This window comes from Xiphophorus maculatus, chromosome 1 (genome assembly GCF_002775205.1).
Source record: "Xiphophorus maculatus strain JP 163 A chromosome 1, X_maculatus-5.0-male, whole genome shotgun sequence".
NCBI classification, from domain to species: Eukaryota; Metazoa; Chordata; class Actinopteri; order Cyprinodontiformes; family Poeciliidae; genus Xiphophorus; species Xiphophorus maculatus.
Window position 1 is genome coordinate 9,962,234 of NC_036443.1, and position 26,775 is coordinate 9,989,008.

A 26,775-nucleotide genomic window follows, 5' to 3' on the forward strand; every position below is an offset into this window, starting at 1 on the left:
GTAATATATTGACAGCCGCCACTGTGCAAGTTTTAGTACTGGTGGAATTTCCAATAGTTTTGATATATTGTTTGACCTCATTTTCTGTACTTCTAAGTAAAAATAACTACCCCAGCAGGGATTGCATAATTACAGTATTAAATCCTGTTTATTGGAATTATATTGCCGTATTTTGTGACAAAATCTTGATATGTCTTTAAATATCCATCAAGGTTGAGCAGTTGGGTGATTCTCTGAATTCGGTACATTTTGGGGTCTCAGGTTACTAAAACATATAGTACCACAAAAAAATGTGTTTTTGAACTATTCTATTGAAGTAATCTTGGAACCTCCAAGAAAATATGTCTCCCCAACTTATGCATAAAATCCCAAACATTAATACGAATTTCTTTGTCACTTAGGTTGCTTTAAGTTCAACCCCGTAACGGGACAATTTCATTCCTCTATCAGTATAACTCAATAACATGATTAAACTAATTCTTCCAATTCCTTTGAGATCACCTGTCCCTTGATTAAAATAAGTAATTGTAAATCATAGTAATTAGACTGATAAGTAGAATATGGCAACTTGATGTAAAAGCGCCTTTCATAAATCACAAAAATACACTTTAAAATAAATATTAAATCAGGCTTTTTTATATTTTTGACTCATTCTTTAAACTTTGCATACAGTCCAACAATTATTAGTCTAATATTTGCTGTTACTATATATATAAAAAACAAACATAACGTTTCACGTTACGGGGATGAACCCAGTGTAAAAGTTGACCAGACTGTAACGGGGTTGAACACACCGGCTGGCTTAAGAACAGTCCAAAGTTCAACCCCATAACTTTCTTTTGCTGTATTATGTTGCTTGTTTTCAGAAGGTCTGTTCATTTTCACAACATCTTGTGAGTCAGTATTATTGGGCTGCTACTAGGAGCTGCATAGTCGTTTTTCTTGTGGTTCAAGATTTTTGTAAACCTAATTCTGCCATGAAGTGCGAATAATTTTGGTCTCAGGTGCCAATGCTGACACTTGACGTGATAGAAACGTAGAAATCACGGTGCAAATGTCTGAGATTAACTCCACAAAAACTTACATTTCACTGAGGGCTCCAGGGGAGAGTTGTTGAGTCCAGTGTGTTGATGAACTGCATCTCAGCGCAGTTTATCAGCTGCAATATGGCAGACATGAGGGCCTTGCAGAGGACAGTGAGGGGAGCCAAGAAGGTCACTTGAGTTAAAATCCTCGGATTTCCAAGTTTAAACATCACATCACCTGCTTCACTGAGACATTGTACAGATTTCTCTGTGTAAAATCCTCATCAAGTTAAGGGTCACAAGACCAGCCATAAAAATGTAAATTGCAAACTTCTAAATCACATACCCAGACTCCCAGATCCCAAAGGAATCTGGGATTCCCTTTGTGTAGCTATATTTTCAAAACTTGAAAAGTATTAAATGCACTAGGGATGTTGAGCATAAAAAAAGGAAAAGATGTAAGCACTAATCTGAAACACTAATTCGAATAATTCGCAACATGAATCTTATTTGACTCGACTGTATATAACTGGAGGGAACTCTGCCTATTTGACTCAAATGTGTTGGGAGAAATTGGAGCTAATTGGAAATGATCAAATTTAAGGAACTGACTTTTTTCATTGTTTTAGTGTCTCAAAAAAAGAGATTTCTCCCAGATTAGATCTCATTTCAGTAAATTCAACAAGTTGAAGTCAGACTATCTACTCTCAGAATGATAGTTATATAGTGTATACATATCCCATTTTATACTTATAACCAATGAAAGCCTTCAAGGCAGTTTTTAACAAAAAAAAAAAAGAGAGAGGGAAGCATAAACACTATAAAACTACCTGGTAGACCGCTTTACCTTTACCTTGATAAAATCATCAACCTCTGGAAACTTCACAATGCATATCAAGCAACTTGGTCTCTCTTCTTCTCCATCCAGATTCTGGGGCCTTGATGAAATACAAAGTTTATTTTCAGCTGTAAAAAAGAACTTTGAATCACTGAATAACAATCCTGCCATTGTTTTCAGTCCAAGCGGAAGCTTCCGACTTTGTCTCTGATTCAGTAGAGTCTTACAGACTCCAGCAGCTGACGTTTATTCTTCCACACTTTTTCCTTCCACTTACCTTTCCACGATTAAACTTAGTTACAACACTCTGATTCTTGAGCAATACATTTTTGCTGCTTACCCGATTTGTGAAAGTTGTCTATTCTTTCATAAAACAAAAGTATTCTCAGAAACTACAAATCAAAAGAAAGTGAAATAAAACATAGAAATATATCTCTGTGTAATTAATCTATAATAGTTCCACTTTCTGAATTGAATTATCAGAATAAATGTACTTTGATTTTTTTTAATTTCTTGAGATGCACCTAAATATTATCCACCACTCTCCCATAGAACAAATTCAAAAATATGAAAGTTGTGAAATATGTTACACAGGTTTATGCTGCTGTGGTTCAAGAAAATCTGCTGAAATACTTGAATTTTTCTTTGCGGACTCCACCAGTGAAACCTTCGAGCGCCATTATTGGGGATAGCGCTGTGCTCCACAACTGGAGGCTCTCCCGTCAGAGTTGCACTTTGCATCGATGCTGGCTGAAATAAACAGATTCTGTATCTGAAGAGGAAACGTCGGCTAAACGAACGGGAAACTTCACTTCCCCGGGCACGGATTTACAGCACCCCTCCCCACTGAGCAAAATGAAGCGATAACGGCAAAAACGACAAATCCAGGTGGTGAGAGCAGAAAATAGCGGCGTGTGCTTCTTAGGTTAAATGACCGGCCTGAAGCCGTCTACAGCTGCAGGACAATATTTCTTAGAATTTTATTTATTAGAGCTCTTTGTCCTTAAAGTGAAATCAGGTTTAACGTGTACATTCAACAAAGACGAGGACACAGATTAACCAATAACGTACAGGCTGCATCTGCTTTGCAAAAACAAACTAAACCGATTTATTTTTGTCATATTTTTTTTTCTCTTTTTTTTTTATCATTTAAGTATTGTGAATCGGGTATCAGTCACCTCCAGTGCATTCTTTGGAAAAAAAAAAAGAAAAGAAAAAAAAATTCATTCTCTGCAATAGAAGACAAACAAAAGAAACCCGAACACAACTTCAGTTGAAAGGATTTAAGTTATAGCAATACGCACACTATCAAGTGTACAATTTGTCAAGGTTCATTTGATTCTAATAAAATACTTTTATTTTTTTTTAAACCCATATACATTTCATATATTTATCTTTTTGGGGTATATGGATCCAAAAATAGACATTTAAATCATAACGGGGGAACTGGGGGAGGAGGTGGGAAGGAGAGAAAGAGGGGAAGGGGGGGGAGAAAAGAACAAAACAAAACAAAAAAAAACTACAAAAGCTACACATGGTTTTTTCGTCGTCTCTGAGGAGGAAAAGCGAGGACAGAAAGAGCAAGATGGGGAAGATACGGAAAGGGGCGGTTTTAAAGAAAGACGAGGGGGAGAGAAAAGCGAGGATGGTGAGGAGTCAGGAGGAGGATTGGCCAAGCTATACAGCGCAGTATGACACCCACTTTAGCTCATTACACACGTACAGTCGTGATCAAGGCACAGGGATCTTCTAAAAGTTAATTCTTGTTTTTTTCTTTTTTCTTCAATAAAGTTGTACAAAATAATACATTTTACAGTCTGTACAAGAATAATAGTTCAGCAGTAAAGTAAAGACGTACGTACAAAGAAGCAGGAGGTGAGCGGGAGGAATGATGGGAGAGGAATGGCAGGGAGGCGCCGGGCGGGCGGGCGGGGCGTTGAACCACATGAATACAAAAAAACAAAACAAAACAAAAAAAAAAAACAGGGTGAAAGGGAGGGCAGGGGGGGTTTGCTGTCTTCTTTTTCCAAAGTTCTGGGTTGTTGTAACATTTCAGTTTTCACTTAAAACAAAAAACACTTTGAGGAAGGTGCAAATGGGAAGAGGTGAGGAACAAAAGAGGGGGTGAGAAACAAACAAAAAAAAAAGAAAAGAGAGTAGGCAAAACAGATAAAGAATGAGCACACAGGGCACAATGGCACTAAGTCTACACAGACAAAAACAGCTGTGGAGACAGTAAAACAGGATGAGAGTTCTTGTTAATTTATACGGTACTGTACTGTTTGGAGGATGCAGCCTCATCCTCTTTGATTCCACAAAAGTTGGCAATATTTTTTTATTTCTCTTTTCTCTCTCTCTTTTAAATTCAACATGTTCTCCTTAGTTTGGCTCCGCTGCCGACGAGGCAGAGTCGACTGGTGAAACGGCTCCGAAAGAGTCAGCGAGCCCCGAGCCCGGCGTCGTCTCATCAACAGCTCCTTCCCCAGCCGCCCGTCTCCTTCCTGAGCGTCTGTTCTAGTCGATCGTTTAAAACTCAAAATCTCACTCGGGATGAAGGAGTTGGCACCTCGACAGAGCCCAGCGGCCTGAGGACAGAACGGAGGATCCGCCTTCCTGAGGGCTTGCTGTCCAGAAAGCAGGACCGATGAGCCGGATCCCAAGATGTCTGTGAGCGACGGGAAGGTTTGGTGTTACACGGTTCAAGTTAAGTCCTGAGCACAGTGCTTGTGTGTGTGTTTTCTTAAAGTTTTTTTTTGTTTGTTTGTTTTTTTAAAATTCCATTTAGTTTTCTTTTTTTTTTTTATTTATCTCATTAGATACAGTGTTCTGCTGATCTACTGGTGACACATTTATTCTCTATTTGCAGTATTTCAACAGTTCTCTTCCCAGTCATTTTTTTTCTTTTTCTTTTTTAGCTCTCTTGGTTTTTGTCGACGCAGATGTAACAAAATCTCTAAGCTGTCCAGACTAGGCCGCTCTCAGGAGGGTGACGGGGGACAATACTTGACTTTTAAAAAAAAACAACAAAAAAACAAAACAAACAACAAAAAAAGGTGAGGAGCTCAGGATATGGCTGAAGCTGGAGGTTTGAGTCTTTATTTTACTTATATTTTCATCCCTTGAAACCCCTTCATCAAATCCCACATCCCATGGGGACGTTGCATCAGGGGTAAGCTCTGGGTTTATGGTGTGTTTACTGCACGGGTGGGTGTGTGTGTGTGTGTGCGTGTGTGTACTTTGGCCTCATTTTTTTGCAGCAGGCACTAACACACATCGGTGGAAGAGGGGAGTTCAGAGACCCAGTGTTCAGTGTCTTTTTTTTTTTTCTTTCTTTCTTTCCTGTTTTTAAATGGAGACGATGTTTTTTGGCGTTCCCATCACAACAGCTCGTACTGCCGCAGGTGCATCCGCTGGATGATGTCTCGACAGTCGTTGAAGACCCTGCGGATGTTTTCCGTGTCGACGGCGCAGGTGAAGTGGGGGTAGCAGTAGTGCCTCCCGTCCGCGCTCGCTGTGCTGATCCTCTGCAGGCGGTGCGAGAAAAACAATACAAAATCACTGACCTCTACTTGTACGCGCGCGGGGCTCGTTTCACATTTTCGAAATTCAAAATAAAGCTGATGTATCCAAAAAAAAAGAAAAAGAAAAGGATGAGCCGATTACAGAAATCAGAAAACTCTGGAGTGGAATAAATTAAGAGTGCTGTCCTTCGCTATACGCATCAGCAAGCGACTTCATATGTCTGGATATTCATAAAAAAAATAGAAATATTGTTCAGCTTAACGGTGGGCGTTTATCGTTTTGTGTCGTTTATTGTTTACCGTAATAAATTTCTCATCATAAATCAAATCGTTACTTATTTCAAACAAGTAAAATGTCAGAGAAAAATAAAATAATTAGGAAGAAAGAAAAAATATGTCATAATAATAATCAAACACAACAATTCAAAACTTTCATATGCAGTTCAAAGAAGTAGGAAGAAGACAACTCTTATTAAATCATATCCCCAGTAGACTCAGGAAAATATGTCCCACGTTATACATATTTACACATCTGATCTGATTTTATTATTACACAGCCTACACCATGCTCGTCTCCTGTATAAAGATTTTGATTTATCACCGTCATAATAAATTCCAAAAAACTGCCTGTGCTGTAGTTAATGTCACTTTTACTATTTCCTCCGCTGTTTGTTCAATGAGAGCAGAAATAAATACCATACGATTAAATGCAACTACGGTTTGCTGTTTAGTGATACAAATTCCTCTTTTTTTATGCGAGAAGTCTCCTAAAGAAGCATTTTACAAAGGGGAATGTTTTTCAAGAGCAGAACTTATGTTTGTGGAGATATGATTTCTCTACCATACAGTTTGCTAAAAAAAGAAGCAATACATAGTTCTCATCACTTTTATCGTTGGCACATAGGAACTCAAAATATCAGTTCAAGCGCAACACAAGTTCAGCACAAGGACTTACTAGGAACTCATCTCTTATGAAGTACTTTGCTCTTGTAACACGAGGATCTTCTCCAGGTTCTGGTGTCGCTGTCAGACAAAAGAGAAATCACAGATTATCTGAGGTTTCCACCTTGCGGGGATTAGGAGTGTGCACGACAGTGTGGAAGAACATCTTTTGACACATTGTACATAATGTGTTCATTATGTGCAACGAACGCATCTCCAAGTGTTTCGCTATAGCAGAAGTTTAAATTACAAGGTAACTTGAAAACTACATTTGCATAGTTGGTCAGTGACTGGGACACTCCTGAGCTCTCGACCGTTTCTGTCATGCAAAACACTTTCCAGAGTCAAATTCCTAATCCTGCCGTAACTATTTTACCAAAGGTTTTGGCATTTATACCAACTTTAACTACACAACATTGAAAATTCATAATATTTCAATTTAAACTACCAAATATTCAGGTTATGATATCTCTTTGCTTTTTTGCATTTTTTTTTCAGGCTGCAAGTAAAGACTATTTCTCTAATCGATTGATTAATCTATTGGTTATTCTGACAATTATTGGATAAATAAATAGGCACATTCTGTAGATTCTCTATTAAACCACCTAAGCCTTACAATATCAGAAATACAATCATTCACATCCTTTTTTGTAAAATAAGAATATAAACGTTTTATTGCATAACTGGAATAACAAAGCATTCCTTTAATCAATTTGAACTGGGTTAATATAAAAAAAATGCCAGCTAAGGAGTTTTGGGTAAAATATATTGACAGACAAAAGTGTTTTATATTTTATATTTGTATAGGTCTTTATATTTATTTGTTCAGGTGTCATTGTGCAGGCAGTCAAAGTCTGTGTCTGTTTCTGACCCCTTACCGTCATCAGGTGTAGTGTAGCGAGCAAATTCAGGGAAGTATTCCTCGATTTTAGATTTCCCTGCGATTACTTTCTCCGCGAGCAGGTCCTGTTTATTTAGGAACAAAATGACAGAAATGGTCCGCAGCCACCTGCAACAGCAAAACAGACCCGAGCGTTAAGACCGGAGTCCTACACAACCTCCGCTTTAAAACTCAGAGCTATTCCAGATGAAAATGTATAGCTTTTCCCAGGTCATTTTATTGTGACTGTGTGCCAACATTTCCTGCATACCTTCAATTTTATTCCAAATAAGTCTGCAGCATTAATCACAAGGTTCAAATCCAGTTCATAATCAGCTGACTGATCCCTGAATATTGATCTTGAGAAAGATATTAAAAGGCCAAAACGCTGCTGCGTAGTCAAATATTTCAAATCATACATTGAGTGACTCTTTAGTGTAAGAAAGATGAATCTTTGCCAATCTTTTCCCACCTGTACTGTGGCATTTTTCATATACAATTCAACTAAATAAATGCTCAGATATGTTGGAGAAAGAAATGTAAAAAGGAATAAAAAAAAGAGTTTGAACATTTTGAATCCTCCAAATTAAAACATGGACATAACGTGGCTCTCCTATAAATATGTAGCTAAAATATTTCACTAAAGTTGTGGTTCCTCTTTTGCAAAAGATAAAGTGAACTTTCTGTTGCCGTCACCTGTTGTTCCAGATGTTCTTGAAGAGGTTGAGGGCCTCTTGTAGTCGATTGGTCTGATTGTCCTCTCTGATCACCATGTTGTAACTGCTACTGGCCACTACAAAGATGATGGCCGTCACATCTGTGGACCAAAAAAAAAAAAGAAAGAAAAAAAAAAGTTGATTTACACATGCACTATAAAATAAAAAAGTAAGGCAAGAAGAAGGAGAAATTAACATATCTTACCATTAAAGCACTGAATCCATTTCCTGCGCTCGTCTCTCTGACCTCCAACATCGAACATACTGTGGAGATCAAACAAGACGCATCGAGACTTCAAAACATGCGCAACACTGCCATCATCTGGAGAAAGTGGTGTTTTTATCCTGATGTTCACCATGATGCAGCAAGAAAGTGTCTAGAAAGATAAATCTAGATCTTCTTGTTACTTTTACTTACTGGAAATTGACTTTGTCTACTTGAAATCTTGTTTCGAAGATCCCAGAAGTCAAAACTCTGCATCGAAGCAAATCCTGGGGGAGAAAAACAAAACACAAAATATTAAAAAGGCTTTGCTGCAAGAGGAGCTATTGCTGCCAATGGCTTCATGTTCTCCCTCTACGGATGATACAATGTTGTCGAATATGACAATTTAATTGAGTGCAACTGCCTATATAACTGGACTGGTGCGATTATACATTTCTGCAAATAAATTGGTGATCCTCAACTTGAAAATATATATTTTTAAATGGAGCTATATGTATAAGCTCACTGACACAGATTTCAGTTGCTTGGCAGCAACACTACATTTTTGTTGTTGAAATATGGAACAGCATTTAGAAAAGCGTTAATAACCCACCTGATCTGTTGGAGTGTAGTCATTCTGTTTCACAATCTCGATCTTGTCTAGAAAGCTGGAAGGAAACACGGACAGCAGGGTAAGGAAAATGATATTTATTTATGGCACAAAAATACATGTGTAATGATGAGGTTAGAAACTGTTCCAGTTGAACTGAAAATAAGGGCTGTATCCCAACAGTGTTCCCTCAAAGGCTTAGAGTTGGAAATTTGACATCTGCCTTATTTAGTTGTAGATAAATTTGGAGGTCCCAACTTAATTGACTTAAATACACCTTATATTTGCATATGTCTCCACTACATATACAAGCTAAACTCTCCTAGGTGCCTTGAGATTTTTGTTTGCGTTTTTCAAATCTTTTTTTAAATTGCATTAATGCAAGTCGGTGTAATGTTTTCCTTAGATTAAGTCAGCCATTTTGGATATCCATTTCATTATTGCATTTTTTTCTTAAACTCTTTAATGTTCCTTTTATACTAAAACTAGAGCTCCCCTTTGCATATTTACCATCACCGATTTTGATTCTAAATAATACACTGTAAACCAATTTAATTCATATGTTAGCTTATTTCTCCCACTTCACCAAGTGAAAGTACTTTTTGAATGCTGTAATTCTACCAAATTGGAAATATAAGATGACACATTTTTTTTATTTTGATGTGTTTTTTCTTATGCAAAAATTAGCAAACTAACCTTCAAGGTAGACATTACTACCGTAAAGGTAGTAATGAGTTAGACCTCAAATCTGTAATGCGAGGTCTAACTTAACAAAGACAAATCCGAAATTAGACTATTCCATATTTCTACGGGATCTATTTGATATCTTTTGTGAAGGTAAGCATTGCAGCTCAGCTTTATATTGGTCCATCACTTATCGTCCGTATAAAAAGCAAAGCAGCTTGTGGTTGTAATTTGACGATGTGGAGAAGTTCAAGGGGTTTGAGTGGTTTTGCACAGCACTGCAAACACAACTGGCAGTAGTTCTTATTTCACAGAAATTTGGTGGAATTAGGAAAAAAATACATAATCAACAAAAAAACCCAACAACTTCATGCTAATTTTAAAAGTAACAAAAAATAAAGAAAAAAAAGTGAGATTCTTTTATTTTCCAAATGTGGATCAGCAAGAAAAAAAAAAGGCAGGATGGAAGCGTAGTGGCGTCTGATTGACATTACGGAGCACATTTCAAAAATAGCTCCCTGCCACCCGGGCCTGCAGCGCCATAACCATGGAGACGCAACTACAGGAGCTATTAATAGTCTACCAGCTCCCAATCTTGTTCAGCTGGAGCTGCTCCAGAGAAAAGACAGACAGACGAATGAAGAGACGGAAGATGGAGGAGGAGCAAAAAGAAAATAAGAGCAGGGATCAGGATCAGTTTGTGTTTTTGTGCTGGACGTGTGAGCAAGAAGGGGGAGGGAACAAAACGCCGGACTGGACTATCTCAAACATGTGAGGGGAGATAAGAGAGAAGGAATATTGTCTTGCTCTTCAAGTCTTTTTTTTTTTTTTAAACAGAGGACAGCATATAAATCCAATACATGTTAGACTGAAGATGAATGACTTCATGCTGCAAGGCAGAAAAGGTGGAAAGCTGGTAGTCTTGAGCGGAGCAGTAAGGTATCCTCCCCGCCTCCTCCTTCTCTAGACATCCTCTTATCTGTAGATGACTCGGTCTCAGCCGTGCTTGCTCCCAAACACTAAAAACTGCTGCAGTTTCACCGCCACTAAAAACTGCTGCAGTTTCACCGCCACTAAAAACTGCTGCAGTTTCACCGCCACGCTCCCATTTCTGGAAGAGGCTTTGGAAAAACAGCTGAGAGGAAATGTCAGCAGCCGATACATTTTTACATTGGAGCTCAAGTTTCCCCCTCGCTTTGCGATGCTCCACGGTGTGAGAGACAAAACATTGGCAAAAATGGAAATTCACCAGTGTGGCTTCTGATATGAAGTAAATATTTGTGATTTCTGAATGAGGTCAGCGATATTTCAGGACCAACTCAATGCCGGACTCTCATATTTTAAAACAGAGTGTGAAATGTAATGAACAGAGGTGCCGACCTGAAACATCGCCCTCGTCTTTTGTCACTTCGATGTGTTTAAATGGGATTTTCAGACAAAATTACTGCAGAATTTTGATGTCTATGGGAACGTCAAAATACATTTTAATGGGGGTCGGTGCCTCATTTTGCCTTAAAAAAAAATCTAAATATTGTGTTCTTCTGTATTCAGCCAACTGGATCTTTTGGGCTCTTTCTATACTAACTTTGTGAAATAACTCAAGCTCAGTCAAATGGCCTGAAAAGTATCTGCAAACATTTACAAAGTCTTGCCACAGACTTTCAAATGGAATTAGGTTTGGACTTGGACTATACCACAAACAAGCTTTGATCCAAAGTAGTCATGTGAGTGCTTTGAGTCATTTTCCTGCCAAAGGATTGACCCCAGTAATTTGTGGAAGACTTCAAATAATGTTTTATAATCTAATTTAGCTTTAAACCTCTCCACAACTTCCTCCCTGACCAGTCTGCGGTATTCCTCGGTCTTCATGATGCCGTTTGTTCTCTAATAAACCTCAGACCATCACAAAACAGCTGGATTTACACTGGGATTAAACTAAACACCACTTACCAGGTGACTTCTGAAGGAGAGTGGTGGGCCAGGATTTTATTAAGAGTATCAGCGTAAAGGAGGCCGAATGCAAATGCCTGTAGCACTTTTCAGATTTGTATTTTTCTTTATTTTTGGAAACCATGTGTTATGTTCCTTCCACTTCACAATGATGCACTGCTTTGTGTTGTAATGACATTAAGTCTCAATGAAATATGTTAAGGTTTGTGGTCAGCATGGAAAGACACACACAACACTGTGTGTGTCGTCAGAGTGAAGCTGTGTCGATTTCTGGGGTTTTTCAATATAGTTTAGTTTTATTTCTTTGTGACTTTTCATCTGAATAAATTAGTTTTCAGTAGTTTTTAAGAGCGAGTTTGCTAGTTTTGATTAGTTAGTTACTGTTTGGTTTTAGCTTAGTTTTTATTAGTTTTAGTAGTAGCTTCAGTTTTTTCATATTTTTGTTAATATTTGGGTGCAGAATTCAAAAACGCCAATGTATTGTACTGTGATTATGTATAAATTGATTGCATAATGAATACTCAACAAGATTTTCAAATTTATTTTAAATTATTGTGGGACAACCAGCTGACTGGTGTTTTCTCCCAACTTTTGATGTCACCATTTTGCGGACTAGCACACGTTCTGCTAGGAATCGTATGGAGTATGGTAATGTGCCGACACTTGTGTGGGAAAAAAAAAATATATATATATATATATATATATACTGTATATTTCACATCAGTTCGAAAGGCTAATAAGTTGATTCATAAACATGTAAACAAAGTGTATTTTATCTATAATTTCAGTATTTTTGCTAGTTTTATAAATGTACAATACAGTTTCAGTTAGCTATAGCTAATTAATGACCATTTCTATTTATTTCAGTTAATAAAAATGATTTCTCAATTTCACTTTTTGTTATTTTGTTAGTTTGAGTTAACTGTAATAACCGTGGCTTCTACTAGATGCCACTGGAGGGTCGGATCTTTTAGCACCTTCATGTAAAAACTGAATAAATTCCACATTCAGCCTGAATGTTTCCTGTAGATTTAATTCATGTTTATCAAGAGGACTTCGGAGAAACACTGCGGACTGCTAATAGTGCAAAACAGGGTCACAGCTGTCTCAACAAAACATCCGACTGGGGTCAAAAGCACATCGAGAGAGCCAAGAAATTACAGAATCTTTCACAACTGGGTTATAAAATACACAGTACGCTTTATGTATTTTTATGCCTAATTATTCTTTGACAATTGAAGAGGGCATTGAAATAAACAAAGGGGACAAAGCAAAGATGCATCAAGCTTCTAGAGTCCGAACTCCAAGCCGGAATTTTTTTTTTTTTTTAAATACAGAAATTATGTTATTATCTATTCATGTCAGGAAAAATGAAGGAGCAGCACTACATCACATAGATATTCAGTCCACCATTAATATACCTCTGTCTTAGCCACAGTAATTGTTCCCATGATGTGTCAGGACTTGACTCACTCACATTAAACAGATTATTTTATTCTCTTTACGGTAATGGATCTGAGAAGTGAGTCAGCACATAAAGTCTGGTCTCTGCGGCGAGATTCGTCTCTAAAGTCAAAACTTAGCTGGTTTGGGTTAAAATTGGACAGGAACTGTGGCGAATAGTTTACAGGCAGTTGTTGATATTTGAAGATCAGATGACAGTATTAAGAGCTTCTGTGTTTGAAAAATATGAATATCATCCAAAAAGCTCAAACAGTAAGTCCCAGAGTTGATGAATCTGATATGAAAAAAATACAAAATACCTTAATAACTAAATATGTAAGAAAAATATTCAACCAGTCACTTGTTTTTTTGTTTTTTTAAATACTGCTGTGTCAATTTCATAGCTGCTTGCCAGATTAACATTTTTGTTTTCGCTTTAGCAATACAAAATTTAAAACAGGGCTTAAACAAGTTCATTTTGAGTAATTAATTAATGAATTTTAACACATATAGATCACTTTTTTCTTCTTCTTTTACATGTCCTGAGCGGAATGACTAAGGTTAGAAGATAAATGTAAACCAAATGAACTCGGTTTTAGAACAATATCTACAGCAATGAAATGAACAAAAACGTTTGGAGCAGCAGGGTCCACTTCCAGTCCCCAGGGGACCGGTCGCTCATCCTCCTCCTCACCACATCTTCAAATTTCACAAAACTCTCAGTACTGACCTTTTCACTACAGTTACTGCATGTCTGATGAATCCTAGCATTTAAAGATTCCAGATGTCTGAGCTTGATAACTGGAATAAGACACCACTGGTTACAGTAATTAGTGAGAAAAAACAACAAAAAAACCCAAACATTTTCCATAAAAACACAATCCTGACCATTAATGTTTTATCAGAGCATCTGTATAATTCTGTGACACAGAAATAAAATCCACTTCCAACGACGGTAAGCATACATAAAGTATGAATTTTCACCTCTGTATTTTGGAAGAGATGATAAAAGGATGTCTACACATTTAAATCAGCCAGAAAAACATTGAAATTTGTAATATTTGAATTATTGTCTGTGTTTATTTAAAAATGTAGAAAGAAGGAAGTGCTAGAAAGTTAAAAATGAACTCAAATGTGAAGGATGAACCATAATTATAATGTCCTGAACCTGGTGTCCTTTATAGCTTGCTCTAAATTGATATTTTTTTTATCTAAGTGAACATGAGCAGCAGTTTTTTTTTAGACTGTGACAACCTTTTAGAAATTTTCTACATTTTTATTTTTTGATTTTTAGTCAAGTTGGATTTCAATGATATGACTGAAATTTAAGAGTAACCGTAAATCAACCAAATGAATAAATATATTGTAGAAAAATATTTTTATTGATTTATTTATTTTTAATTAATCTCCGGGGACTTCATCCTGAATCAGTTCAAAGAACCACATAGATTTTTCTTAATGACGAGCAGCAGAATATGACTCTGAATGTATCAATACTGGTTTGTTCCTTTTAAATCCCTGCACTTAAGGGCCATTTCATTGCATTTTAAATAACTGCAGCAATCTATTAAAAATATTTGCAAAGTGGACGGCTGAAAAGTTGCGTCGCTCAAAGTTACTCACTATTGTGCGCAGTCGATTAGCTGATACTCGTTGGATCTCTCAAAGCACGCCCGGACGCCGTCATCCTGCCACAACGTCTTTGCGTGATCGTAAAACTCCTGAGGGGGAAGAGCGAAACGTGATGAGAGTCAGAAAAGGTTTCACCGTTTCTGATGAACAGATTTACTTGAACTACTCCATGCACTGAAAAATAATAAGAAGGAAAAAAAGCAAGCAGTCAATAACGGATATTTTTATGTTGGTTTAACGCAGGTGAACAAACAGGCTTGATCTGCGTGATTAATCGATGGCTCGCGTCGGACAGAAACGCTTCCTGTTTTAGGTCGTTGTGTTATGGTACAATTTGACAGATATGAAAGGAGACAGAAAAGGCGACAAGGTTGTCTGTTGTCCATGACGTGTGACTGAGATCAGTGGGTGCGCAGCGACTTTGTTGACACCACATGCAATGTACGTTGTGCCTGGGCGACGCCCCTGTACGTGCTTGTGAAGGTAAATAGTGGTGAAGGGGGAACAAAGTAAATAATAAACAGTATGAAAACAATAGGCCTTCGCAGCGCTTTGCTGCTCGGGCCTAATAAAAGGAACACCTCACATCTCTTAGAGTTACTGACAAACTGGCATCGCATATACACGTCAATTAAAAACATAATGGGCGTTCTGACGACACTGGCGTACCTTTTGAGAAAAAAAAAAAAAAAAAAGAAACCTTTGAGCAGGTATTGAACATACCTTTCATTAAGTTTTTTATTGGTCTGATTTGATAATGCTATATTAAGTGGTTTATTTCCATCAGCTGTGAGCAGAAAATCATCAAGAGAAATAAAAGATTTGAAATATTAAGATTTACAATATGCTTCAGTTCGTGTTTGAGTTAATGAAATTAATTACCCTTTTCGAGATAATTTAACCCATAGAATGGACATAACTAACATTTTATTTTGAGTTTCAGAAACTGCCTGAAAAGTCACAAAATTTGTTTTTATTTAGTCTTTTACCATTTCCAATATGATATCAGAAGTCCTGTTTACTCACTTGTCTTTTTACACTAACAGACATGTTTGAGCAAGGATAATTGAGGTCTTGTTTATCAAAGTCATGAATTAAGTTAAAGTCCCTCCTTTGAGCCAGATCAACAAATCAGCTTTTCTTCCAGTGAAGTCTAACCCGAATGAATGCAGCACAGAACTTTGTCTTGTACGTAAAGTTGGAAAAATATTACAAGGCCGGACATCATTTTCTAGCAAACTACTAGCACTCCCTGTCTTCTCCTTAAGCATTTATTTTCTTTGTGAAGAAACAAAAAGCATTTTTAAACATTGCTTTTTAGAATTTGTGACAATGTGCTACTAAGCTCTCGGAAACAGACTTCTTGGTTGACTTAAACTGATTTTGAATTGAAATTTGCCAGGACTTCGTGAAGGATTTCAGGCTCCACAATGCTGATGGCTACTAATATATATATAATACTAACATGTAAAAAAAAACAACTATTTTGTCTTTTGTGCAATAATTCACTTTTAGGGTTCTACAACAGAATAAATCAAAGAAATAGCAATCTGTATACTGTTTTTGTTCCTTACATGATAGATTAAATAAGAAAAAGTCAAAAAATATTTCCTATTTCTATTTCATGCCACAGTGACACAAATCTATTGACAATATATCATAATTTAACATCTCAAATGGTGCAATAGTACTAATACATTTCTGATTGGGCTATGGTACAGAATATAAAACAGTATATTTAGCCTGTTAGTACTGAATCTGCTGGAGGCAGGACATTGAAATATTCAACAAAAATATAGCAAATCCCAAATCTTACTAATTTTGTGAAACCCTAGGTAAAAAAAAAGTGCAAAAAAAAGTTAATAAATAAAAATAGTGGTTTACATTATTATGGTGCTTCTCATCATAAATATTTTGTATAATGTGACAAGCAGATGATCCCATGTATCACTCTGCCAGTAATCAGTTAAAAAAGCAATCAAAGAACAACAGAAAACAAAGGGACTTCATGTCTGTCCAAGTTATTTAAAGCTCTATCTGTTGTTCAGCAATCTGGTTCAAGGTTAAATCATCTCAGATTTACAAATAAAATGAATGCATCAGTAAACATGTTGCTCTCATAGCCCCATTAGCAACCACATCTAAACTGCCCTGTAATGATTAGTTTCTGTACAAAAAGTCTTGATTGTATCAATGAATCAATCAATCAATCAAATTTTATTTGCATAGCACATTTCAGCAGCAAGGCATTTCAAAGTGCTTTGCATCATATCAAACACAGAAACACAATGCAACATAGAATCAACAATCAAAATATGGCATTAAGTCAAGTTCCATCATTAAATGTGTAATTGATTACATTTCAAATACAATCCTAAACAGGTGGGTTTTTAGTCGAGATTTAAAAGAGGTCAGTGTTTCAGCTATTATACAGTTTTCTGGAAGTTTGGTCCAAATTTGTGGTGCATAGATGCTAAATGCTGCTTCTCCTCGTTTGGTTCTGGTTCTGGGGATGCAGAGCAGACCAGAACCAGAAGACCTGAGAGGTCTGGAAGGTTGATACAATAACAACAGCAGATCTTCAATGTATTGTGGTGCTAAGCTGTTCAGTGATTTATAAACTAACAACAGTATTTTAAAGTCTATTCTTTGAGCTACAGGGAGCCAGTGTAGGGACTTTAAAACTGGTGTTATGTGCTCTACCTTCCTGGTTTTTGTTTCTGTTCAGCTGGAGAAAGTTTTGGCACATCCACACATTTATCTGTTCTAAGCATCTGTTCAGTGATTGGATGGGTTCTGAGTCACACAGCTCTACATTGTAACGTAGAGCTGTGTGTCATCTGCATAGTTATGGTAGCTAATATTATTTCCTTTTATAACCTGAGCTGGTAGGAGCATATAAATATTGAATAAAAGGGTCCTAGGATTGAACCTTGGGGTACCTAAACATGTGACCTTTGACCTCTTTGATGAAAAGTTTTCAATTGAAACAAAGAAATCCCTGTTCTTTATGTAGGATTCAAACCAGTTTAGCACTGGACCGGAGAGTCCGACCCAACTCTCCAGTCGATTCAGTAATATGTCATGGTCAACAGTGTCAAAAGCTGCACTGAGGTCCAACAGAACCAGCACTGTGGTTCTGCCACAGTCCGTATTTATATGGATGTCATTGAACACTTTTACGAGGGCGGTCTCTGTGCTGTGGTAACCATGGAAACCAGACTGGAAGGAGTCAAAGAGGTTGGTTATAGTTAGGAAGCTAGTTAATTGTTTACACACAGCTTTTTCAATAACTTTGCTGATGAATGGGAGGTCAGAGGTCAGCCTGTAATTCTGCATTAGTGATTTGTCCAGATTGTTCTTTTTTATAAGTGGTTTGATTACTGCTGTTTTCAAAGCCTGGGGGAAAACGCCTGACGAGAGCGATGAGTTTACTATTTGGATCAGATCAGAAGCAACGACAGGCAGGACTTTCTTAAAGAAATGTGTGGGTAAAACATCCAGACAGCAGGAACTGGAGCTTAGTTGACTTATTATTTCCTGTAGGGTTTTATAATTAAGTATTTGAAATTGGGTCATTTTTCCTGCATTCGTTTTGTTTGGGCACAGCATTGGTACTGACTTTATAGTGGATGTACAGATTAATCCTCTGATTTTTTTGAATTTTCTCTGAAAATTGTAGAATATAATCTGATGGAACCAGGCTGCTACGTAATCCCAGCTCTTATGATTCAACCAATCCAAGCTGAAGCGCCGAAAATTCAAACATTTCCCCCTATACCTACACTACTGAACTATGACAATAAGTAACTCAATGGGATCATGTTACACACACATAACTCTCTCAGCGTGCCCACACACAATCCTCAATATGAATTCCAGTGGAATGCAAAACACACTTTCGCCATCCTGTTTTCTAAGTTGGAAACTATGCAATGCTCGTCAAAAACAAGTCAACCGACCAAACAAGTAACGCCAAACGACAACTGATGATGAACGGCAATAAATGATTGCCTCCCAACTGCTCAGCGTAGCAGCAACAGATGGGGAAGTGGAGGGCATCTTGTGGGCAAACAGAAAAAAAAAAAAACACAATCGGCCTATCAGCTCTATATCACCCAGTATCAGCGCAAGAACTCAATGCCTTCATGTCGATGAAGATCAGAAATCATAATGTCTGGTGAACATAGTTTTGACTTGAATATGATTTACTGGAATAACAATTTTGTAAACCGCAGCACAAAAACTCAAAGGAGGAACATGAACGAGGAAATGTTTAACCTTCAGCAGTTTGAAGGAGCTTAAGAATCAAGAAATCCCAAAGGTCCTCGCTGGCAACATGAAGTAGGCTTAACAATCTCGACAAGCAACAAACATATGGACAGATTTTTAACTACCTGTGGGGTTGACATCTATTAGATTGGAAGATGTTATAAACCTACTTCTAAAACTACGAGATCCCAGTAAACGGTAAAGACAATTATCCACAAATGGAGAAAGCATGGAACATTGGTGAACCTTCCCAGGAGTGGCTCACCTACCAAAACTACTCTAAAAGCACATCAACAAACTCATCCAATAAGAAACCAAACTAACATCTGAAGCTCTGCAGGCCTCACTTGTCTGGTTTATGGTCAGCATTTATGATTCAACAATAATATTTAGTCTCAGCTAAAATGGCTGGCTTAAGGTTAAACCACCGCCGACCAAACAGACCAAAAAGAACCATCTCATATTTACCAATAAGTATGAGATGGTCAAAAGTCAACCTAAGACTTTTGGAAAAATATTTTGTGAGCTGAGGGTGGGGAAAAGGGGAAATTTTCAGAAGGCATCCTTCCTGTAGCATCTTGATTAAACCTAAAATCAATTCAGAAGAGCAAGAGCAGTCAAACACGGTGGTGGTGAAAGTCCGACCATCAGTTTGTGATCCCAAGCTCAAATGCAGTTGGGTTTTGCAGCAAGACAATTATCCAAACCACAGTGGTAAGTCCGTGTCCTAATGGCTAAAAAAACCCCAACAAAACAAAACGAAAAAGAATTACATAAACATAAAGAATGAAATCTTATTCAATTGCTATAAAAATCAACTAAAGATTGTTAGAATAGAACATTTCACAGTTTCATGTTTTCTTAATTTGACGACTGTAACAAATGTGAACAGATAAGCGTCAGCTTCAGTGTGTGGCAGCATAATCATTTTGAATTTCAACAGTTGCAATTCACCAAAATATTTGGAGTGAGTTGCATTTCAATAATACATTTGGCTGTTTGCAGTTACTTTCAGTGTCTTTGATGCACATCTGATGTAGATTTTAGTGGCTGAGATGCTAAAGATCCTGAAGAAACGATTGGACACTATGATGATGGGGAAAAACAAAACTGCCAAGAGAATGTGACTTAATCACAATACTGTTAATGCTGTATTCAGCAGAAACAAAACATGCAGATGGTTTCCTAATGTTATGAAGCCCTGCTTCAGTCCACTCCTGCAGGGTGATATTGTACACAATGCTTTCTTTTTAACCAAAATAAAACAAAGTTGTACATTCACTCAAGGTCTGTGGTTAAATTACAGAACAGAATGAATACATAAAAACACGAGGGTGTCTTTTGTTCAGACAGTCAAGATCAGAACATGCATGTACCCAAAAGGTTAATGGAAACTCTACAATCCTCTTTGCACCAATTTCACAGCGGACTCTTATATTAAATTTAAATATCCTATGAGCCCTTGAAAGTATTAATACTGTAAAAAAAAACAACTAAACAACAATAAACAAGATGGGGATGAAAACAACAAGGCTTGTCTGCTGACAGGCTGCAAACAAATTCCAAGTAACCCACATGCTGCAGTGCTCTGACACTATAAAACTTCAGGTTTGACAACAAAAAGGTTTGCAGACACATCTCTCCAGTGGTTGTAACACAAACACTCCTATTTCACTGAGAGGTGAGACTGTATATTGAATTAGGTTTGGCCCCAAAGGCGGCTCAAGTTAGGCCTTTAGGCTGAATAATTAGTTAAAATCCCACTGGGAATACTGAGCCCACACAGAAACTACCCATGGGGTTGACCTCAGGGGACAGTGACTACTCAACACCTGGGCTGTGGGACTGTCAGCTGGGGAACTGGGACTAAAACACAAACACAGCTGATACCTGTGGCTTCTACAAAAAGAAGTTCACTACTAATCTCCGGAGATGAAATATTCGATAAAATTGTAGGTGAATTGATCAGCTGCACGACGACTAAAGCTGCAGAATCTTTATATATATATATATTTTTTTTACATCACAACACCGCAGTACTAAAAAGCTAACAATAAGAGCCGTTAACAAAAATGCAATGAATAATTAAAATTGTTTATCCTAGGGTTGACCCAGACCAGTTAATTCTAAAACATAGACTGAATTTCCAAATCAGCAGTAAGGAGACATTCATTTGATCCAGGTGTGAAGAAGGAGGACAGCACTATGTAATAGAAGCTCAATAATCCAATATTTCCCCGACAAGTGAATGCACCGTATAAGCAACAGACCTGCTACCATGTAAAACATGTTTCAATATCAATACAGCCGACACAAGAGGGAGATAAATAGAAGATATTTGTATCAGGAGTATATCCCGGTAGTGGGTGCAAAAGTTATTGTGCAACTCACCGATGGAAAGTCAAAGTCTTTCTGGTTGACGAGGTTGAGAACATATTCGATTCTGTACTGGTTCTCTGGACAGGCCAGCTGCACTGGTGGCGTCAGTGTGCTCATGGCTGTTACTATGGTCTGTCACAAGCACACAAATCCAGAATGAAAACACAAATAGAAAACAAAACATCAGATTATAACAAGACTTTTAAATGCTGAAGAGAAGACAGACAGAAAAGTTGTTCAACGAGTCACTTACCTCAATAGCCTCCTTAATATTGTTCTTGATGTCCTGAATTTTCTGCTTCTTTTCTCTGAAACAAACAAAACAGACATTTGTGTTAGAAATTGTGAGACAAAAACCATTAGAAGTTTCATATCATCACTTTCCTAAAATAATGAAAGTCATTGGTTTGGCTAAAAGTGATTTTTTTTTTTTTTTTGGCAAAAAAAACAAAACAAAATAAAACCTGCATGCCATTATTTTTCTTTTTAGAAAGATGACAATATGAAATAAAGCAATTCATTAAATTTTAAAACTAAGACTCCCAATTGGTCCATACTATAAAACTGGCATTCAAAAGTAATGTTAGAAGTTAGGAAATCTGAAAGTTTTACATTAAATCAAAGATTTAAAAAAAAAGGCGAATTACCTCATTACAGGCTGACAACCTGAGCAGACAACTTAACTAACTAACGTCAGCTTGTTGTACCAGTGTTGCTATTTGTTTTAGAACTTTTATGCAAATACAAAACAGTTTTTACTTAGTTGCAACATGAAAAACGTACGTAGCACATTCTCCGAGAGCATACATTTTTTTTTTGTCTTGCAAGCAATTCACTTGATATGTCAATATTTTAAACATTTTATGTCTTCAACAGAAAAATCCCACACGCAAAATTATTGAGGTAAAACATTGATTGGAAATATACGGTGCGACAGGAAAACTAACTCAAGTCTTTTCTCTTGTACTTTAATCCGGCGAATTTCAGCAGCATGTATGAAAAGTGCAGCAAAGGGAGTTGACAGGGCTCACTTCATCGCATCGCAAAAGAGTTTGTTTTTGATCTGGAAGGGTAAACAGACCTTCATCGCCACGCGCGGTGCAGGAATTATGTCTGTGCAATGTGAATGATAGCTGTGTGTACAAGACATTTGGGACTCTCTGTGATAGGAATGTTTCTAATAAAGGCAACCAATGAGCCAGTTTGTCCATCTTTCACCTTGAGCCTGCCAAGACAACAGGGCATTGTGTTTATGATGGCTCCACGTCAGTGAAAAGGGGCGAACGCTGCCTATTTCTTTCTTTAAACTTATGCGCTACTTTTACTGTTAATGTCAGATTTATGTGCAGAGTCAACGTGAACATAAAAAGGACAATTTAAAAAAAAAAGAGCAAAAACCAGTCAAACTAAAATGTCTGATGAATGTATACCACCAGAACAATTACTCTGCATTTAATCTAAAAGAAGGGATTATATATCAGGCCCAGTTTGCTTGTTCTTTATTGGCAATGCGCGATAAATCAACTAAAAAACCCGCCAAAAGAAATCCAAATGGAAAAGCCTAGACTGACCCTGTAATGACTGCTACTCTACTTTTTGAAAGCGTTGGTCACTCACACATACCAGACATTCAATATTTTGTTCAAGGCTCCTCTGGCATCAGCTCAATGAGGGACAAAAAATAAAGATGATTTCCATTTTCTAAGACAAGCCACCTGTGAGGTCACTGTGCGCCAATATGGGGAAACAGTGAAGGAGGGGACGCAGGACGATTTATCGGGTTAGAAGGGAGATTGAGAAGGCCCTGTTTACATTTTCAACCTGATAGTCATTATAAATCACATGATTGTGTGTGTTGTGTGTGTGCTCACTGTGCAGTGTTGAGTGTGAGGCTCTTAGCCTCTGTGTCTCTGCTTCTTGTTCTTTTTGTTGTTTTTGTTAAGATGTTTTAGGTTTGGTTTGTTTTGTGTTGGGATTCATCTGATCAGCTGCAGCAGCAAACTGCCCATATTCTTCTTATATTTCAGCATTATGAGTTTATGTCAGCTACTATGTGGAAAGCAATTTAGTTTTTGTATCACATCAAAGTATCACAATTTCAGTTAAGCATACTACTTTAAAGATTTTAATTTGATTGTGAAACGTCGACAACTTCTGTCGACATTTCATTGAAACATTTAACAGCTAAGATTTGACCCAATCACAGACCTTTGTAGCCAAACTTGAAAACTCAACAGTCAAGTAAAATTTTACGAATCTAAAGGAAATGAAAGAAAATTAAATTTATACAGTAGTAGAGCAGTAAACAGCACAACCAAGAAAGACAAACACCAATTTATAAAGAAATACCGCATTACAAATACTTCCTGTATACAAACTTATGCATAATCACTTTGAAATCAGTGTGTTCAGGAGTACTGTTGGCTTTCTTGAAGAACCCCAGCAACACTTGAAAGTCTAGAAGATAACTTGATTAGAGTTTCGCCCTGCGCCCTTCACCAGGGTCATAAAGGCCACAAGTTGAATGTATCAGTCCACTAATAAAGTTGTTCCCGACTATTTCAAGTATTTCAAAGCACTTTGGGGGTAGGAGAATTTTTGCCAGAATATTTTTGAACCCAGAAGTTACTTGAAGCTTCATCTGCCATAAATGAACAGAGCTGTATTTAGCAATTATCTCTACAATCTGAGAAACTTAAGAGAAAGTTTAAAAACTAGAAAATTTTTATTTTCCCTCAAAGGTAAGTGCGTGGTGACTGTTGTGTTTTTGTGCAGGTGCAGTTAAAGGCTCCCCTTGTTAAAACTTTTAGTATTTGCATATATATTGTGCCAGGGTCCCATTATTATGTTTACTGCTCTGAAGTCTGCTGGAATGAATCTGCATTTCCACATCTTACTTTTCGGTATTTTACACATTTAGATTTTTCTAATTGTCTCAGATGACATTTCAGACTCGTTTTGTTTCATGTGACCGAGGCAGACAAAATCTCAATGTGGTCAACTTATTAACAATTCACATGAATTAAATTATGCTTCTACGGAAGAGGATTAGGGCCACCGAAAAAAAAAAAAAAGAAACAGAATTCTGAGATTAAAGTCTCAGAATTCTGAGATTAAAGTCAGAATAATTTTTTTTAATTTTTCAGTTGCCCTAATCCTCTTCCGTATGCTTCTTTGTGTGAAAAGAACAAAACTTTTTTTTTTTTTTTATCTGATTTATGTTAACAAGTATTAAAATGTTTTTGGAGAATGATTCTATGACTTAACCTTTATTTCATACAAAATAATATATATAAAAAAAATCTAGACCATGATTTAAGACATTTTGAGTAGTGACTTGTGAATTAGTTTGGTTCTAACTTATGAAAATAGAATTTAAAACTGGCCCTTGCTAAGAGTAAACTTGCACAGTACTGCGAGTGTGAAATTCGACTGAAATAGAAACCCCCAATTCAACAATGTGAAAAAACCCCTCAAAGGCTGAACTTTGAGCAGTACATCTTCTTTCAACTTTTATTTTAATCTTTTGGGGCATGAAATGTATTGTTCATAGTCAGCTTTTGGATTCAAAAGAGGGTTTTTTTTTTAGCCCAAAAAGTTTCACACAGTTTTATTCCTTTGTTTTGACCACTTGAAAGCTCCAGTGGTGAATGCCTTGGCCAAAAACAGTGCAGTCATCACAGTTAAAAGGAACATGGAGATCTAAGTGGGTGTTTCATTCATTATCCCAAATCTGACCAACAGCAGATAGCAGCAATCTTCCAGTGACAAGCTAATTACTCTGACTTTACCACAACACTTCTTCCATTCACCTCAAATCTTTCATCGCTAGCACCACTCAACATTTGAGGTCCTAAATCAGCATATTTACGTCGTGCTGGAAGATCTGTGGAAATTAAAACCCATTACTATGCCTGACATGTGAACCCCCACTAGCAACCAGTCTGCTGTTTTGGTCTCAACAGATCTTCACTGACAAAAGTTATTTAATGTCACACATCTCACCCACACAGTCAGACACACTCATGCGTCAACAAACTTAGATGATGGTACTCCAGTTTATTGAATGTGGGGAAAGTTAGCTATTGTCTGCTGTCCAATTTGTGGTGTAGTCAAGTTTGCTGGACAGACACATCCATCCCTACGCAGGATGTGGACAGACATGTACGCTTTGTATAAAAACAGTGTTATGCGCACACAAACACTGTTCAGTGTTGTGGAGTCACACACTGGGTCATATGCTCTAGTCTGCCTAAGGTGCTGATTTTCTAGTCAAGCCTTGCAAAGATTCTTCTGTCCCGTCCAATACATGACCACCACCAGACCAAACCACGCTTAGTCAATGACACACAATAACTCACACACAAATTCCTTTTTGGCTCACTAAAATAAGCAAGACTCAAGAATGTGGTCTAGAAACAAACAAAGACGGGAAGAGATCAGCTTTCTGGAGAGATGTGGAAAAAAAAAGTGACTATCGGTTTGTGTCCAGAACTTTACAAAAAAGGAAAGATCACATTGTACAATCAGTGCGTCAGACTTCCCACAAGGTTTCTCAAAGCTGGGTTACAACCCATGTGGTAAAACACAAGTTAATCAGCAGTCATGGCAACTAAACATGAACCAATCCAACCAGAGCTATCACAGCATCAGCTCTAAAAACTGGCGATACAATTAGCCAGGGTCATCCAACATCAGTGTCTGACCTCCCAAATGTCCTCTTGGAAGAATGGTCCAAAATTTCCCAAAAGCACAAAAAAAGCCTTCCCATAGAAGATGCAAAGGTTGGACCAACAACATATGAAAGCCTATGGATAAACAATGGGACACCCATCAAGTTAATTTGAGTGAAGACAAACAAGTCAATATTTTCTGTACTATAGAACAGGGTACCTCAGAGTTTACCAAAGCATATAATTTTAGTGTTTTCTTGTTCTCTCTTTGCATTCCCTGTTTTGTTTTTATTGTAGAGGTCTCACTTACTTCAACTTCCTGTCAGGTTTTGGTTCTTCTTTTCAGGAGCTTGTACACTTTCCAAATGAAAACCGGTTCCAAGATGTGCATATTTTTATTGACTCTAAACTATATCAGCAGTTTATATTGTCACATATGAAGTGAAAATGTATTTGCCCTCTTAGAGATTTTTTCTGATTTTGCTTTTTTGTCATCCGACAAGACAGAGAAGAATTTAAAAAAACATACATATAAATATTTGAAAATGGAGTGAATACAAAATGTAATGTTTAAATTTGGATATTTTTTTTTATTTTTTGGAGGGGAGAACAACCTGGCCAAGCCGACTTACTCCTACATGAACTGTCCTACCGTTTGTGTCACCATCGGCATCAAAAACTGGAATAAAATTTCCATTAAAAAATGTAACACCACTGCAAAATATTATATAATTCAGGACGTTTAAGGTAATACTCCTGCATCACAATGGAAGCTAACTCTGGACTTTGACTGGACCAATTGTGATTCTTTTTAGCCAATTAGAGGTGGCTAGGATTATGGACCGGTGCCTGGGCGTTGTCCTTGAGGAGTTTCTGCTAAACAAAATTCACAGCGTCATTTTCCACTTCTTTCGTGTCACTCCACAGAACATTTTCTCTAAAGTCTTAGCGATCATCAAAGGAAGCTAATTTCGCCCCGACTCCTTCTTATTGTTGAATCATGAA

The 26,775-nt window shown here is 37.2% G+C and overlaps 1 protein-coding gene across 2 annotated transcripts in view; it reads right to left on the minus strand.

Annotated features, from left to right (window-relative positions):
- Positions 1–3,437: 3,437 nt before the first annotated feature.
- Positions 3,438–26,775, minus strand: part of gnas (GNAS complex locus) — a 32,033-nt gene continuing 8,695 nt past the window's right edge. For both annotated transcript variants that reach the window (XM_023331401.1, XM_005800111.3), the window contains 10 exons: positions 21,351–21,405; positions 21,110–21,229; positions 14,438–14,535; positions 8,741–8,795; positions 8,341–8,414; positions 8,128–8,186; positions 7,903–8,023; positions 7,205–7,335; positions 6,340–6,407; positions 3,438–5,387 (listed from right to left, as the gene is read on the minus strand). In XM_023331401.1, the coding sequence (XP_023187169.1) occupies positions 5,241–5,387; positions 6,340–6,407; positions 7,205–7,335; positions 7,903–8,023; positions 8,128–8,186; positions 8,341–8,414; positions 8,741–8,795; positions 14,438–14,535; positions 21,110–21,229; positions 21,351–21,405 (928 nt within the window). In that variant the 3' untranslated portion in view covers positions 3,438–5,240. The remainder of the gene's footprint in view (positions 5,388–6,339; positions 6,408–7,204; positions 7,336–7,902; positions 8,024–8,127; positions 8,187–8,340; positions 8,415–8,740; positions 8,796–14,437; positions 14,536–21,109; positions 21,230–21,350; positions 21,406–26,775) is intronic.